At 47.7% G+C, this 16,529-nt stretch overlaps 5 protein-coding genes across 5 annotated transcripts; 3 read left to right on the top strand and 2 right to left on the bottom strand.

Moving 5' to 3' along the window:
- The first annotated feature begins 94 nt into the window (after positions 1-94).
- On the top strand, positions 95-1,826 carry LOC101761217 (acyl-CoA-binding protein). The gene is made up of 4 exons (XM_004964298.3): positions 95-266; positions 734-851; positions 1,280-1,342; positions 1,436-1,826. Exons 1-4 carry the CDS (start codon positions 255-257, stop codon positions 1,516-1,518), a joined length of 276 nt encoding a protein of 91 aa, XP_004964355.1. The 5' UTR covers positions 95-254; the 3' UTR covers positions 1,519-1,826.
- On the top strand, positions 1,603-4,136 carry LOC101760814 (uncharacterized membrane protein At1g75140). The gene is made up of 3 exons (XM_022825875.1): positions 1,603-1,629; positions 2,277-2,663; positions 2,697-4,136. The coding sequence occupies exons 1-3, from the start codon at positions 1,603-1,605 to the stop codon at positions 4,134-4,136; spliced, it is 1,854 nt and encodes a 617-aa protein (XP_022681610.1).
- Positions 4,137-7,240: 3,104 nt separating this feature from the next.
- LOC101759593 lies at positions 7,241-10,146 on the top strand. Its single transcript, XM_004964293.2, has 3 exons — positions 7,241-7,573; positions 8,536-8,738; positions 9,575-10,146. The coding sequence occupies exons 1-3, from the start codon at positions 7,478-7,480 to the stop codon at positions 9,894-9,896; spliced, it is 621 nt and encodes a 206-aa protein (XP_004964350.1). The 5' UTR covers positions 7,241-7,477; the 3' UTR covers positions 9,897-10,146.
- Positions 10,101-12,048, bottom strand: LOC101759996 (probable gluconokinase). The gene is made up of 4 exons (XM_004964294.3): positions 11,613-12,048; positions 11,218-11,260; positions 10,792-10,871; positions 10,101-10,658 (listed from the first exon to the last, which is right to left on the bottom strand). The coding sequence occupies exons 1-4, from the start codon at positions 11,812-11,814 to the stop codon at positions 10,219-10,221; spliced, it is 765 nt and encodes a 254-aa protein (XP_004964351.1). The 5' UTR covers positions 11,815-12,048; the 3' UTR covers positions 10,101-10,218.
- Positions 12,049-12,835: 787 nt separating this feature from the next.
- LOC101760398 (protein SMG9) lies at positions 12,836-16,507 on the bottom strand. Its single transcript, XM_004964295.3, has 8 exons — positions 16,054-16,507; positions 15,363-15,471; positions 14,921-15,036; positions 14,704-14,823; positions 14,505-14,594; positions 14,099-14,232; positions 13,572-13,836; positions 12,836-13,150 (listed from the first exon to the last, which is right to left on the bottom strand). Exons 1-8 carry the CDS (start codon positions 16,345-16,347, stop codon positions 12,998-13,000), a joined length of 1,281 nt encoding a protein of 426 aa, XP_004964352.1. The 5' UTR covers positions 16,348-16,507; the 3' UTR covers positions 12,836-12,997.
- Between the last annotated feature and the right edge of the window lie 22 nt (positions 16,508-16,529).

The following is a 16,529-nucleotide window of genomic DNA, read 5'->3' as shown; positions in this document are numbered from 1 at the left end:
TCGCTGCCGTCCCCGACACCAACGGCCCAGATCGTGACACGTGTGAGAGAGTCCTGGTACCAGCTGGTAAATAAGTTGAAGCGGGAGGCCCTGTTCGGGAAGATCCATCCCTCCCCTTGTGCTGTTGTGCGTATATACAAACGCATCACCCGATCCTTGGACCTCCCGTCCCGACCGTCCACCCCCCCTCGAAGTAATCGACCGCGAAAGAATCGAGCCGCCGAGGGGCGAGCGAGAGCAGCGTCGTCGGCGGCATGGGTCTGCAGGTACGAAATCCTCCGCCTAGGCTTGTAAGGTTCAGAGGGGTTTCCGTTTCTTGGAACTGACCGAGCTGATGCGGTAGATTCGGTTCTAGATTTGCGATTGCCTGATTTTGTTTTGGTCCTGTAGTAGTATGCTTGTGCTTGGTGATGAGAAGATCAGAGTCTCAGTTATCCCTTTTTATTTTTCAAGTCTGGATTATCTGGCCAAGTGTGTGTTGCTGCAAAACTGAAACACCCTTTGCTGTCTGCATCAGTCACGGCTAACCTGTTTGCGCGCATGGTTATTGCGTGCAAGATAGTGATACTCATTAACTCTGAAAGCGTAGCATCTACAGTTTCTCCAGAAAGTAATATTGCGCCCCTTTTCCCACTTGTGCAATCTAGCACGGTAGTGTTCTCTGTTACCACTTGCAAAGCCATCCATGGTGATGGAAGCTTGGTTGACCAATCTCTCTGTGTTTCTCTGACAGGAGGAGTTTGAGGAGCACGCCGAGAAGGCCAAGACCTTGCCTGAGTCTACCACGAATGCGAACAAGCTGATCCTCTACGGGCTCTACAAGCAGGCAACAGTTGGTGATGTCAACACTGGTATACATTCCTTTTTATCTTCTTGAAAGATGAAACTCTTACGGCTCAGATGTTGCAAGCTTTCAAGTTTAGTCACATGCTGTCTTGCATAAGCTAGCAGTTAGTTCAGGGTTCTTTCATGGCAATTGAACAGCAACAAAAATATTGTTTTTAGTGGCAGCAGGCTTGTTTGTCTTACGGTGTGCTTGATTTTGTCATGGATTTCATGCTTATGTGTTCAGACCCATAGATATTATCATGGAACACCTAGTGAGTTTCATCGAAAAGATCAGTTCTTCAGATTGTGATTAGGCTTTTCTTTCGAGGAAAAAAGGATACTACCGCTATGAGTGATGTGTTGTATACCATTTTTTTTTTCTGAGGAAAGCTGAATCATCTTTTGGCTAGTATCAAATGGTCACACCTAACCTTCCTGTTTCATCTGCCAGGGCGTCCTGGCATCTTCAACATGAAAGACAGAGCCAAATGGGATGCTTGGAAGGCTGTTGAAGGTTTGTTGAGACTTTGTTTTGAATGCCAAATCTCTATCTCTGACCAATCTCCCAGTCGACGCTTACGTATCCATGCTACTCTTGTCTGAACAGGGAAATCCAAGGAGGAAGCCATGAGCGATTACATCACCAAGGTGAAGCAGCTGCTGGAGGAGGCTGGTGCATCCACCTCCTAGGCTATGGAAACACCATCATCCGTAGTGCTGCGTACATAGTTATGTTATTATGCATGAATAAGTAATAAGATTGTTATCTGCCAGATGGCGCTTATGATGTCATCTGTACATGTAACTGTTCGTCGTCATTGATGTTCAGCGTCGTTTATAAGGCTGTAAAACTCTTGTGAAAACACATGGATGCTACCTCAGCTCATCACTGTATGGATCTTCATCTCTGTTAAACTGGCAGCCACATTTGCAGCCATGTTTCTGCAGGAACCATTGAATAATCTGCTGCACAAGTTCAGGATGTGGTCCTCTTCACACATCTTCCTGTATCCTGACCATGATATGTGTATGAGGAAGATATGTGTCTAATTAGACACTGTTTATTTTGTGTTTTCTGTGAAATTTGGTCATGATTCATTGATTTGTGCCACTTTCCAGCATTCACCCCAGTTCAGGTCCTGGAGTTTGGTCATGATTCTGACTTGTGTCAAATGCATCAAACACTAGTTTCAGTGACACCCTGGCCCCACCGGAGCTGGCAGTCAACGCCCTTCTTCCAGCATAGCCGCCCGTGCACCCCACCCCACCGAGGCACTGACAAGTGGACCCGCACCGCTCTGGCCTCCTTTCCCCCAGATCGATCCCTCCCTCCTCCTAATCCAGCCTCCCGAGAACCAAAAGCTACTCTAAACCCTACTCCGCTGACAGCCATGCCCCACCGCGTCGCCGCCCTCCTCCTGCTCCTCCCGCTCGCCGCCGCGTCGGAGGAAGCGGCGGCCGCTCCAGTGGCGGGGGCGTCGGCCGAGGCCGAGGCCGCGCTGCTGGAGCGGCACGCGGCGCAGCTCGCGAGGCTGGAGGAGCTCGCGGAGTCGCTCGACAGGTCCGTCCGCGCGCTTGAGTCCGCGCTCGCCAGATCCGCGGACCCGGATCCCCCGCCGCCGGGCGCCGCCTCGGCGGCCGTCGGGGACCGTCGCGCCCCGCAGGGGGTGGCGGTCACCAAGCGCCGGCCCGTCTGGTCCGAGCGGTTCCACTTCGCGGCGGCCGCGCGGCTCGGGGAGGGCGCGTACGCCGCGGCGGCGGCCGCGCTGCCCTACGAGGACGCCGACGGTCTCACCAAGTACTTCGCCGTGGGGGACTCCCGCGGCCGCGTCTTCGTCTTCTCCGCCGCCGGGGACGCGCTGCTCGAGCTCGAGGCCGCCGCCTCCGGCGAGTCCCGGGTCACCGCGCTCCTCGCCTACCTCTCGCCGCGCCGCACCGACTGCCTCCTCTTCACCGGCCACGCCGACGGCTCCATCGCCGCGCACCGCCTCATCGAGTCGTCCCCGCACGGCGACGACTGGCTCACCCTCGCCGCAGCGTCCTCCCGCCTCCTTGTCCGCGGCATCGACGCCGCCCCCGTCGCCCACCTCGAGGCCCACCACGCCGGCCGCGCGCGCTACGTGCTCTCCTGCGACGCCGGCGGTCGCATCCGCGTCTTCACAGAGAACGGTACGCTCTACGGCACCGCCATCTCCTCGTCGACCCCTCTCGCCTTTGTGAAGCAGCGCCTCCTCTTCCTCACCGAGGATGGAGCTGCCTCCCTCGACCTCCGCTCCATGTCCGTCCGGGAGACGCCTTGTGAGGGCCTTGCTGAAGCGCTCAATGGCACCAGCGTCAAGGCCTACTCTTTTGACCCCTCTGAGCGATTCAAGGCCTATGGCTTCACTGAAGCTGGCGACCTCGTGCATGTCTTGCTGCTTGGTGATGTTTCCAGCCTCAAATGCCGGGTTCGTGCTGTCAAGAAGGCTGAGATTGACAGCCCCGTTGCAATACAGACGGTCAAGGGTTATCTCTTGGTGGCGAGCCATGATAAGATCCTTGTGTACAACACCTCATCTCAGTATTATGGGAGGGTCGGTGCACCACGGCCGTTGTTTGCCACAACCATCAAGGACATCAAATCTGTGTTTGCGGGTTCTGGTGGTGTGCTGCCCTCCGCACCAGCTGGGAAGCCTGTTATCGCAGTGGACCGGGAGAAGCTGGTGATCTTGGGTCTTGGGGATGGCCACATTGCCATCTATCGGTCCAACTTCCCGGTGTACAAGCCAGAGAGCAATGCTGTAGTGTGGAGTGGTCCGGCACTGCTTTTCCTCCTGTTCTTGATTGGCATCTGGCAAGTATATGTGAAAAAGAAGGATTCCTTGGGGTGGACACCGGAGGAGACGTTTAACACCTCTGTAACAGCTCCAACAGGGAGCCTTCTGAATCATCCTACTAGTGACAGAGCCTTTGCAGATAGCACAGCAAGAACTAGTGATCGCGGCTATGTAGATGGAACAGCAAGAGCCAGTGATAGAAGCTATGTGGATTCCAATACAAGAACCACGGACCGAGGTTATGCTGATGCTACTAGGGCCGTGGATCTGCGGGGCGGGGCGTTGAGGAGCGCTCCAAGAAGGTACGTGTCCCCTACTAGATATGCAGGGACATCCGGAATTCAATACCGGCCTGCTTCGGCTGAACCTGGTCTTAGGGGTACTTCGGAGCTGAAGTACCGAGGCCCAGGTATGGAGCCCCCTGGTTTCCCCAAGAAAAGGGACACATTGTTCTCAAACAACCAGGCTGTAGTAGATGATCATGTTGATTGAGGGTTTGGCTAGGTCGGTGTAGGCAGTCCCCTAAATTTTGATCTGGTTTAGAAGATCCTTCGGGATGCCAGTGATCTGCATGTGTTGTTGTATGTTATAACTCAAAAGAATGTTGTATTGTACGGGTACATTACGGCCATTTATATATGATGCTGCATATGATGAATAAGGAAATTATGGGTTGCATTTGTTCGTTTTATACTCCTTTTATAAAGTATTTATGTCATTTTTTGCTGTGCTTTTCATCTTAATGATATGTTAAGATTGCTAAAGCTTATGGTGATCTTTAAACAGTGATGGGTATGTAATTGCTCAAATTCTAGAGGTGTTACTAGTTGTTAACTAATGTGAAGAAGATCACTGGCCTTTGTTAACTAATCCATGTCTCAAAATTATGTTGTGGAACAGCAAAGGAAAGATATTATTTTGAAAGTTGCTGTAGTAATTGGTGACTGACACATTTGGCACTCTCAAAGCTGGATACATCACATGATGCAGTTGAACTTGCAATTTGTATAACTATCTGGTACCTACCTTTATGTTGCATCAAGATAACGCGGATATGCTCAGCTCTCTGTTGTTGACGATATTTTGATAGCATCTGATGGTGCTGTATCATCTTAAGTTGTTGATTGTGATATGGGCTACGCTTGTACTGTGCCTGTAACCGGCAAAGTTTGTGTCTTGCTTGACATATTGTGTGGATTGCTTCCCATGTGTATGTAAATAAAATTTAGGCACCTGTTTCTACTGCTTGGTTTGCGTTGTTTTTGTATGACAAGAACTTGATTGTAAATATTCATTCACATTGGTCTTAGGGGTATCCAGAGCTGAAGTACCAAGGCTTAGGTATGGAGCCCCTGGGTTTCCCCGATAAAAGCGACACGTTCTCAAACAACCAGGCTGTAGTAGATGATTATGTTGACTGAGGGTTTGGCTGGGTCCAGTAGGCAGTCCCCTAAACTTTTATCTAACTTTGAAGATCCTTCAGGTTGCTAGCGATTTACGAAGTGTTATTGTATATTGTAACTCAAAAGAATGTTGTATCGTACGAGTACATTACGGCCATTTAAATATGATGCTGGCCTGCTGGGTGGAAAAACATGCAAATTATGGGTTGAATTTGTTTGATTTACAGTCCTTTTATAAGAAGCTTTTCAAAAAATATACTCATCTACAAGATGTGTGCAGGGATGCCCAAGTTTTTTTTTTTTGGCTTTTTACTGGTATGTGAAAATAGCTAAAGTTTATGAAGACTTCTAAACAGTTCTGGCCTCCTGTGATGTATGAAATCGCTTGAGTATTTTTTTTAAAAAAAAAAGAGATTATGGCATGCAAGATGCCGGCCTGGACAATATTATTATGTGAGGTCGTTAAATGCAGATTTGTGAAAAAAAGGGAGTTGATAGGAAAAAACCAAACAAACATGATGATATTTGTTTGTAGCAGCAAATGACTGAATCACTATCTTAACTTTAGCTGCTCACATCAATACTACATGCATTATTTGCCTTCATGAAAAAGTGGTATACGTGGAGCAATCCAGACCACAGTAACCTTACAGCATAAAACTAGCAATCAGCTATGATGTGATAACTCCTTTACGCTCAGGAAACAATACACCATCCAAATGAACGGGCATATGTGTGATGCTACCTTTTTTTTTTTTTGGATAAGAGCATTACCTAGGCCTTGGGGCTGTTCACTAGGCCTCAGGTGTGGTCTTGTCTCAAGCCTACCCTGCATTCTGTATAGTTTTTTTTAATCTTTTTTCGTTATTATTGTTATTTGTAAATATAACAAAGACAAGCATATAGATAGAAAAAAAATTGCACTTTGCATTAGCCTGATGTTGGTGTTCATTATTGGATCTGTTCAATACGATGGAGTTTCTTGGAAAGAAAATAAGCGCCAGCTAGCGACGAAGTTTTAAAAAGGGATATTTCTTGTTGCTGCAAGTGGTGCATTTTTGCCACAAATTTTCTTTAAGTATTGTATTCTTTGACTCCTTACACGCTACTCCCTCCGTTTTAAATTGTAGATCGTTTTGGTTTTTCAAGATACATAGATCTTGCTATGTATAGATCTATGTATTTAGATATAAATGTATCTAGTTGCGTAGTAAAATTTTGTATCTAAACGACTTACAATTTGCTCTTGCTGGTATTTGGGAAACTTTACATGATGGTGCTGCATAGCTTTTTCTTTATTTCTTTTCGCCTTTATTTCTCATTTTTCCAGTGCTGAAGATCGATCAAGAACAGCCGACACTCGCTGTGCTGCACGTAAACTGGTGGAGTGTTGGTGGGATTGTCTCTTTCACTCGAGCTCAGCTCACGTGGACCGACCGCATTACCTAGAACCAACACTATCCTTGTTTTGTTTTTACACGAGCATATCTGGTGGTTGTTTACACCGTTGCTCTAGTATACCATAGTATATTCTGATCCCTGTTTTGTCTTGCATGGGACTAATGGTCATGTTACAAGCTGTGTACTGCTTGACTGCTTGTTAATTACAAAGCACACCAGTTGCTCATTTCACATTTACAAGATAGTCTTAGTACAGCCTGTCTATTAAGCAACTGATTATTATTGGTACTCTAAAAAAACTGATTATTATTGGTGCTGTTGGGCACTTTAGTTGGTCGGTCTATTTTGGGAGGAAGAAAATATAGCTCACCTTCCATTCGTTGGTGCTCCTAGCATCTTTATTTCCTTCTTTTCTTTCATCAGTTTCAAATGGGAAATTCCATTCCTCAAGCAAAGCGAAGCGAAGCAAAGCCAAGCTGCCAAATCCAAAGCAAAAGAATACACTACTCCAGCGAAAAGCAAAAAAAAAAAACCTCCTGCACCGCGTCCACGGCGCACCGCCCGAGGAACCACGCCCGGTGGGCCCCACGGGTCAGCGCAGTCGTGCGGGTCTACCGTGGACCGCCCCCACCCCGTGCGGCGCCCCACGTGAAAGTCGCTGACCATTAGTCCCGTGGAAGACAAAACCACGTGAAAGTCGCTGGGGCGTGGGGCCGCGAGGATTCGTGGGCCCCACGACGCAGTGGCGTGCTCCGGTTCCGGTTCCCCAAACCCGAAGCGACGAGACGCGAAAAGCGACGGCGGCCGGTGGCAGAGCCAGCCGCGGGATAAACGCGAACTCGTCGCGAGAAAAATTCGGTGGAAAATCCCTCTCCACCCCCCGGTCGGACCGAACCGCCAGATTATCTCCCTCGTTGCTTTGCTTGCAGTTGCCGTCGCCGCTGCAGCGACCGGAGGAAGAAGGGCCAGGGGAGGAGGAGAAGAGTCGGTGGTTGATTGGTGGAGTGAAGAGGAGAGGTGGGTGGGGAGATGGAGCGGAAGGTGGTGGCGGTGTGCGCGGTGGTCGGGTTCCTCGGCGTCCTCTCGGCGGCGCTCGGCTTCGCGGCGGAGGCCACCCGCGTCAAGGTGCGCCTCGCTTTGCTCCCCTCCCTCTCCCTCTCCGTGACTCCGTCTGCCACGCCGGCGGCCGGTTCTTGGATGACGCGCTGCCCCTCTTGGCTCTTACTGCTGCCCCTGTTCTTGAGTACTTAGATAGATGTGGCCTTGCTTTGCTTGGCCGTGTTAGATCTCGGTTCCTTTTCGCGGCAGGGGAAGATTGGGCTCGTTCTTGTGGCGGCCACCTGAGTTGGCTGCAGTAGGGAGTCTCTTCTAGCGTGCAGTGCTGGAAAAGAAAAAGATTATGCTTGTTTTTGGTGTACATCTTGGGGCTTTGGATCTTGCTAGGCTTGCGCATTGGAGGGAGGATGGTAGTGATCGTGTGTGTAGCTCGCCGGTGTGATGAAACCAGGACTCCAATACAGCTTTTCATTTGGGTGTATGATGAAAGGTGAAATCTTTGAGCGAATGGCCTCGTGATGGAAACGGTAGGCTTGATCGTGTCAGGTTCTGTGCTTGATTGGTTTGATCTTAGTTGAAACTCATCACCTGAAGCGATTTGAATTAATCTGGATTTTTTGCGGGAATTTTGCCTTTTTTTATTAGAAATGTTCATCTTTGCGAACACATATCCTTAGGCTTTGTTGCCTAATAGAACAACGGTTTAAAGTTTTCTTATTACACATTTGGTGATGAGGTATCACTAGCTTCAGGTGTAATTGCTGTGTGTCACTACTACTTACAAATCCTAAGGTGTATCACAGATTTTGTTATTCGAGTAGGGGCACCTGCTATTCTTCTACGTTAAAATGCATTCATTGTCTTCGAGCTAGCTTACCATATCAGAATCGGCAAATTTATCAGTATTTGACTATTTCACATTATTTGGTGTAAAGAGAGGTTCTAGAAATGGCAGTCATTCTAGTGTTAATGAATTGTGCATATATTTTTGCTCATGTCCAAATGTAATGTTCATCATGTGACCCATGCAGGTTTCAGATGTTCAAACAACTACTCCTGGTGAATGCATATACCCAAGAAGCCCAGCCTTAGCGCTGGGGTTAATATCTGCCGTCTGTCTTATGCTTGCGCAGTCTACTATAAATACGGTTGCTGGTTGCATCTGTTGTAAGAGGCATCCTGTTCCATCAGACACTAACTGGAGTGTAGCTCTGATCTCATTTATCATATCATGGTAAACTTCTGCCCTAGATTTTTATGATCTGTTTTTTCTTGATCCTACAACGTGCAAATTTACATAGCTTTTGGTGAATTGGCTTAGCAATAATAAAATTCAGAATATTACTAAGCTATGTTGAATGTCAAGCATTCTGCCCTCGAAGGTTATTAGTACCTGTTTTATTCTTGTTCCGCATTGTATAAGTAGCATAGCCTTTCAGTAATTCAGAACTCTGAATATTGCTGCTTATGTTGAACGCCAAACACTCAGGCTTAGCCTTGATATGATGGCTTTACATACATTGCATTCTAGTTACTTCTTTCAAGTTTAATTGTTCTGTTCATGGTAATGGCCAATGCTCAGGATTATTTTATTCATCTCTTGACTGTATTTGAATCATTTCATTATTCTTGATGTTGCATCAGGGAAACACTTCGAAAGAAACAGTGTAGCATTGATGCTTTAATCTGCAACCTTTACTAAATACATGATCTGGCCTAGTAGTTAGCACATTGTTAACTAGCTGGTGTTTATTGTAATCCTTGGAAGCAACACATATGAGTAGTCCACATGCTGGATCTATATAATAGCTTTTGCATAGATCCCAAGTACAAGTTACATGGCAGTGCAATTCTGCCTTATCCAAGGAACATCTGGTTAACTTGTTGGTTTTGTAATAGGCGATATATGTGCTAATATGTTCATCTGTATAGGTTTTTGTTGGTTATCTCGCTGGTTATCTTCAGAAGTGCAAAGAAATGATTCTTAAATATGATATTCTACCAACGTGCAAACTTCTTGTTCTAATCATTAGCACCTGATAACATCATGGACCTGTTTACTTTCTGCAGGTGCACTTTCATAATCGCATTCCTTCTCCTGCTGACTGGAGCTGCACTGAATGATCAGAGAGGTGCAGAGAACATGTACTTTGGGAGCTTCTGCTACGTGGTGAAGCCAGGGGTCTTCTCCGGTGGAGCAGTGCTATCTCTTGCCAGCGTGGCACTTGCGATAGTTTACTATGTCGCTCTGACATCATCAAAAAGTCCTCCGCCGACATTAGCAACCCCTCAGAACCAAGGCATCGCAATGGGCCAACCTGTGATCCCGCAGCAGAGCAGCGAGCCCGTGTTTGTCCATGAGGACACTTACAATCGGCAACAGTTCCCGTGACATTGATCTTCGTTTGTTCTGATGGTCACTCTGATTGGTGACCTTATGGTTTTATGCTGGGTCTGTATAGGGTTGCAGGTTAGAACAATAGCAGTCAGAATTGTTGTTAGCTAGATTAAGGGTTTTCTTGCCCTTGCTTATCGAGCACTGTTCCGCGGCATGCCTGTTTCATCGCTACGGATGTTTGATTTTGAATGAACTGGGTAAATGTTGAACGAGCTTGTTTGCAAATGTGGGAGGTTCTACATGACCAGTTGGACCATGGCTATGAAGTAAGGGATCAATGATCTCTCTTTGTACACTGAATGGAATCGCATAGCCTTCAGAAACAAGGAGGATCTGTCGATGCCAGCTCCTCCCTGAACTGAGCAATGGCATCACGGACAATGTCGCCGGGGTGCTCCGTCGCGTCTACCTCGGTGATCCCCTCGGCGGCGTTGATCTGGAGCAGGTCGACCTGGCTTTGCAGCAGGCTCGCCGGCATGAAGTGCTTCCCTTCGCTTGACCTCCTCTGCATCCTCTCGGTGATCACCTCTACCGACGCCTTCAGGCACACGAACTTCACCCTGCAGTCGGCGTAGTGCCCCGGCTTGTAGCTCCGGTCGGCCGCCCGGAGGACCTCCCTGTACTTGAGCTGCAGCGCCGAGCAGCTGACGGCCACGTCCTCACCGTGGTCCAGTCGGTCGCTGATGGCGTCCCGAAGGGACTCCAGCCATGGCGTGCGGTCGGCATCGGAGAGGGGGATGCCCTTGCTCATCTTTGCTGTTTCCATGGACAGGCAGGAGTAGAGAAAGTTCAGAATTGGCTTTCAGTTCAGGAGATATTCAGAGATGACAAAGAAATTGGCGGAAGATACAGTTTTGGAAAAGATAATGCATAACGATTGGCGATGTACCTTTGTTTGCCTGGGAATGGTAGTCATCTGCTTCGATGAAGCTGCAGCCCAGGGCTTCAGCGAGCAATGCAGCGACGGTACTGCGAATTCCCAGAAAAAATAAAGTTTCACTCACCATAAGGACTATCATTAGCAGAATATCATCAAATCAACCGTTCCAAGACAAGAATCTGGAAGGCAAGAAAATTCAGGCCAAGACAAACGAACGGCAGTTGTTTTCTCATGTTCCTAAGAAACGAAAAAGAAATGTTGGCATCAACATCACAACCATGAGGCATATCCTGCATCTTATGTCATAATCTACTGATAATGTCTCTGTCTCTACGGTCTCTTTTCTCATTTGATGCTTTGCGCTTATCATGGTATCCGGGGACAGCACCATGTAAAGAAACTGAAGAAGTAACCGGAGAAGATGAATGATCTTACGATTTGCCGCAGCCACTGACTCCCATGATCACGATTGCTAATCCTGCAACCAAAATTTCCCCCAAAAGTAATCAGTTAGCAACCATCCAATCTCAAACCACTTGTGCTAGCAGCACTGAACTACTCGACGCATCCCAATTCTTGGATGTTCACTAGCAGGTATGCTCAGTTCAGAATTCGGATCGCAACCCATCTGCGGATAAACAGCCGCTACCTACAGGCACTCGTCAGCAGTTGAGAACTGAATCTCTTGCGAGACGCTAATTTACTAGCAAGCAGGAGCGTCGAGGAAGATTTGGGAGCGTGCAACTGGCGGCTCAATCGCAGATGCGGTCTTGCCTCAACGAAGAAATCGAGGAGACAGGAAGCACGTACAGGAGAACGATCCTACTGACCTGGATGCGCGAGGCGGGGGTCGGAGCCCGCCATGGCGCTCCGCCGCCTCCTTGATTCTTCCTCCACGGATTCTCCAGTCAAGGACAAGGAGATGGCGAGTTGATGCCGACGACGGCGACAGCTAACAGCCGCGCTTCTTGTTCGGTTCCGTTTTGTCCTTCTCCAGACCTGGGATGCCCAAGTTGCTGACTTCAGCTTCATCCCAAAAGTCCAAGAACGCCGGCGGATCGTCGAGAGGACTGCCCATCTAGAGGAGGAGGGTTCATTTATAAAAATTTCCAGGATGCCAGGGGGTTTTCTAAAACATATTGGATCGCGACTTTAATCGCGATCCAAACATTCCCCGCCGGCGACCGTGGGACGCCGGCGTGGCCGCGCCTGTCACCGGCGACCGTCGCTACAGCCGACCGAAGTACATTTCGCGCCGCTATCTGTCAGCAGGGTGCGCGCCCAGCCGCGCGGCGGAGGAGTGCGCCGCTATCTGTCAGCTGGGGAGGACGGCGGACATCCCTCAAGGCGGCGGCGGACGGCGTCGACGTGCTCTCCGTCGTCTTCGAGGGCCGCGACGCCAGGCGCACTTCAACCAAGTACGGCCTCTCCGGCGGCACCCCGAGCCTCCGTCGGCAGCTTCTTCCAATTCGCACTCCTCTGCTTCAGGTCAGGTCATGGTGGGGGTGTGTCAGTGCAGTGAGAGGCGAATCCAGGCGATGCCCATTGCCAGAGTGCCGTTCCATGCCTTGTGAATCCAGGCGTGAGCATACCAGGTATGCTCAGTTCAGAATTCAGATCGTAGCAATTCAGAGCTTACTCTTCCGAGATGCTACTTGCTAGCACTGCACTTGGAAGCATGAGCCTCCTAGGTCATATTTGGATACGCTTCTCTTAACCATGCATTGATTATAATCTAAGCAAAAATTTCTCGCTTCTCGCTTTTCACTTCTTGTAGTTCAAATCTCTGAAGCGGCTTACCACATAAGCGAGAATCGGTGGAAATAAACAAAATATTTAGTAGGATTTTCACTAATTTCCACCGATAAGCCGTTTATAAGCGGAAATAGATAGGCCCTACACGGAACTGAGAACCAGGTAGCTCACTTCACAGACAACTGACCATCCATGTGGTGGTAACTCAGCTTAACACATGGGCTTATCCGCGAGCAAACGTCTCCATAGCATACTCGCTTTACTGAATGAGGGAAGCAAAGGCAGCCTGACGATTGTATAAACATACAACGGTACCTAGAAATATATTATCGCTAATGAGAGCATGTTTACACTGGAATAGTGATGGTACAAAGTTTCGACACACATTGTCGTGCCGTCAAGTTCATCTGATTCATCAGTCTTCGAGTCGGTCCAAGTGAGGGACTAGAGACAGCTATGGCTACTTCCTAAACAATCCTGAGCTCTGAAGCGCCTTGCAGTAATCCGCGATGACGGGGGATTTCTTCACCATGTCCCAGATCTTCGCTGAGCTTCTCAACCAGTCGCGCTCTGAGAGATTCTTCGAGAATGACCTTGCTGGCCACGACAGGATCTGCAACCACACAAGTATTCATTCGCGTCAGACTCACTTGACCGGGTACAGAAGAAATGTGCCAAACAGGTTAAGCTTACATAGTACAGTGGGCATTTCTTGCTGAAATGAGTTCAAAAAGATGAATCTTGATGTAACCTTAGCTTCTCGAACTAACTTATCAGGTCCAGTTAAAAGCAGCAAACCAAGTAATGCTCCCCATGATTTACTAGAATATGGGTGCAAAGGATGATTGGATGAAATGGGACTGGGACAAGAGTAACATAATAAATACACTGTGCTGCGCCTTAACAGAATCTTTATTTTTTCCCATGTAACTGACATATTTTCTGTTCATAAGCTATGTTGGAAAAATTGTACAATTCGCAAGCCTAGAATATTCCCTTTCCATCATGCAAACTTCTAAGTGCAGCAACCATACCTGATCACGGAGCATCCCTAGCATGCATGAGTGTGTTCCATACTCAAACTTTGTTGAGTTGTCGTGTCCTCTCAGGGGAAGAAGAAATATGTCCTGCCGGCTGGAGGACAAGTCTACAAATTTTGTACTTGAAGAAACTGATGAATCAGAAACTTGACCTGTCGCACTGGAGCTACCAATTCTGAAAGAGGACGAGTTGAAGTGCTTCTCGAGAGCTTTTCTTAGAAGCGTGAGTTTTGAAGGAGAAAAATCTTGTTCCCGCAATCTGTTCCATCAGAAAGCCACAACAATTAAGGTTCTTTAAGTATTTAGATTAAATAAACAAGAACAAAGCTGATTTAGGTGTGGAAGTGCTGTGTTCTTATAACGCAACAAAATTAATCTTTTCTGAAAAGAAACAATAAATGCTTTTAACAAGACAAAAAATGGCATAGATCTCTTTGTTCATCAAAATAGAAATGAACCTATAAGTTTCCCTTAATTAACAAAAAGAGGATCATAGCAGCGAGAAATGCAGAGTTGCTGACCTAGCATGCACAAAACAGAGATCAGAAATGTAGTCTTCACTGCCCGATTGGTCATCATTTTTGTTTTCCTTGTCTTGGGAAGCTGCTGAGGTCAACAAGGATGGATCAGGTATGTTATGCTTCAGTAAATCAACCTGCAAAAATGTATTGGAGCATTCATTCAGCCTTCTGCATTACTGCCAACTCCCAAAAGCCAAGATATTGTAAACTAGTTAGGATATGGCAGAAAACTGTGATGGGAGAAGCAGGTATATGGTATAGAAGCATCAAAACACTAAAAATACATGCCCAGTTTTCTTGGAAGTTTGGTGAAAACTCAGATCCTCAACCAAGAAGCTATAGATGTAATTTTCTCTATTCTTCCAGATGGGCTGATAGAAGGTAAGAATTATAGCAGATAACTTACTGTAAGCATGAGGTCCCACATAGACAAATCATTCATCCCTTCTGACACGACCAGTAATATATTGCAAACAGATGCCAAGAAAACACCAAGCTACAGCAATTCCTTGCAGAACAATAGAAAACACTGATCAATTATTAGGTATTGCCCAAAGTACTAGCAGTAGCACAACCAAGTTTAACAATTGAAGTATCGTCTTTACCTGGATTCCCATTAGCTCATGAGCCAGGTCTGCTGATAAGGGGTCGCCGTTAAGGACAGGAATTGTGGACGAACCATCTGGCCTCATCATATCAATTAGAACAGAGGGACTGTACACTGGCTGCAGGGAAAAAGGGATTTCATTTGACAAATTGGCAAGCAAGATATTCAGAACATGTTTGTATTGCAGAAACAGAATAAACATAATTTAAGCTCACCTGAGCGTCAAGGAGTATAACTCGCTCATTAGAAAGTCTGAGGTCAATACCAGTAGTACAGTGTTTCCCCATCAATTTGACTTCCTCAGTTTGTGTAGGGAAAGGAGGAAGCATACCTAAACACAATGCTCAACAATATGAGTTTTGACTGATCTAAGTGTTAGTACAGAACAAACAGTGAAGCAAAAAAGAAAAAAGAAAAGGATTGTTCGGCAGCATTATGGACACAAAAGAGGTTTATAGTGCTTATACTGTGGAAGATAGAAGACTGTGGGCAGCTAAATTTTATATGGTGGAAACTGAAACAGTGTTCATGTCATTAACTGCAAAGAGGATGTAGACAATAATGCTTATAAGTGCATACCACTATGACAATCAATGCAAATCGGAATGTTTGCTCAATATATGAAAAGAACGTAAGAGAAGTGAAGTAGTACCGTACCAGGCGAGCTTGCATCATATCCATAAAGCTCGTTCATGATGGTTGACTTGCCTACACCAGGTGGACCAATTACCCCAATGACCATGAAGTCATTGTTCTCTGTCAAATACTGCAGAACACAGCCAGGGCACATCAGTAAGCTTTCAGGAACGAACTAAGAAAATACTTTCACTAATTTCGACACTATCCAAGCCTCATATCCTGTTTAAAGTTTAAAAGGTAGAACGGCCATGCTTATGCAAATAATCACAGTAACAACTGCATATAGGTAGGATATGGTTAGTGCAGAACATAGAAAGACACAGCAGGATTCCCACTTGAATGCAGAATCACATTGTACAAGAATGTACAGAACCACGAACCACTTGCAAAAATCAAACAACCCACTGCACATAGGAGCCTTACTTGAACATGATCACCAACCAAGAACAGAAACAACTACAAGAATCTGCCCTAAAAGGTAAAGCTAGACTGAACAATGCGACATAACAGCGTGAACGCTAAACCCAGACACTTAACAGCCCTAAAACTAGCTGCAGCCCACAAGAACAATAATCGTTTTCCGTTGATCAGCACATCCTAAGTGCCTAACATAGCCTCCTCTTGTATGTACGGAAACCAGTAAAGGTGAAGCCCTCTGCACTGGCTGTGCGGACAACTGACAGCAAAGGGGGGCGGGAGCTGCGCGCACCGGGAGGATCTTGTCGGTGTGGACCTCCCACGCGTCGGAGACGAGGCTGAGCGATCCCGGCTGCGGCGCCTGGCGCGCGCGGGCCCCGGCGCCGCCCCCCTCGTCGTCGGCGCCGGAGGACGAGGCGTGCGGCAGCGGCGGCTTGGCGAGGAGGATCTTGGGCGGTGGCGGGGGAGGCGGGTGGTGATGGTGGTTGGAGGAGGAGAAGGAACCCCGGTCGCCGGCGCCGGCGAGCGGCGGCGGTCCGGCGGCCATCGCGTCTCGGCCGTGGGCGTGGGGAGTTGCGCGCTCCATCCAGTAGCCTCCGCACCAGCACGGGGGTCCGGGGCTTTCTTTTTTTCAGCCCAACTGAATGAAGGCAGACTGCAGGAGTCTCAGGGAAAAAAGTCTATATGGGCCGTATTTTCTGTAGGCCCATTTAATCGGGCCACTTACGCATACGTTTGGGCCGAGATCGCCTTCTCGCTTTTCAGCCC

This window comes from Setaria italica, chromosome IV (assembly GCF_000263155.2).
Source record: "Setaria italica strain Yugu1 chromosome IV, Setaria_italica_v2.0, whole genome shotgun sequence".
NCBI lineage: Eukaryota > Viridiplantae > Streptophyta > Magnoliopsida > Poales > Poaceae > Setaria > Setaria italica.
This window is presented reverse-complemented; position numbering and strand designations above follow the sequence as displayed.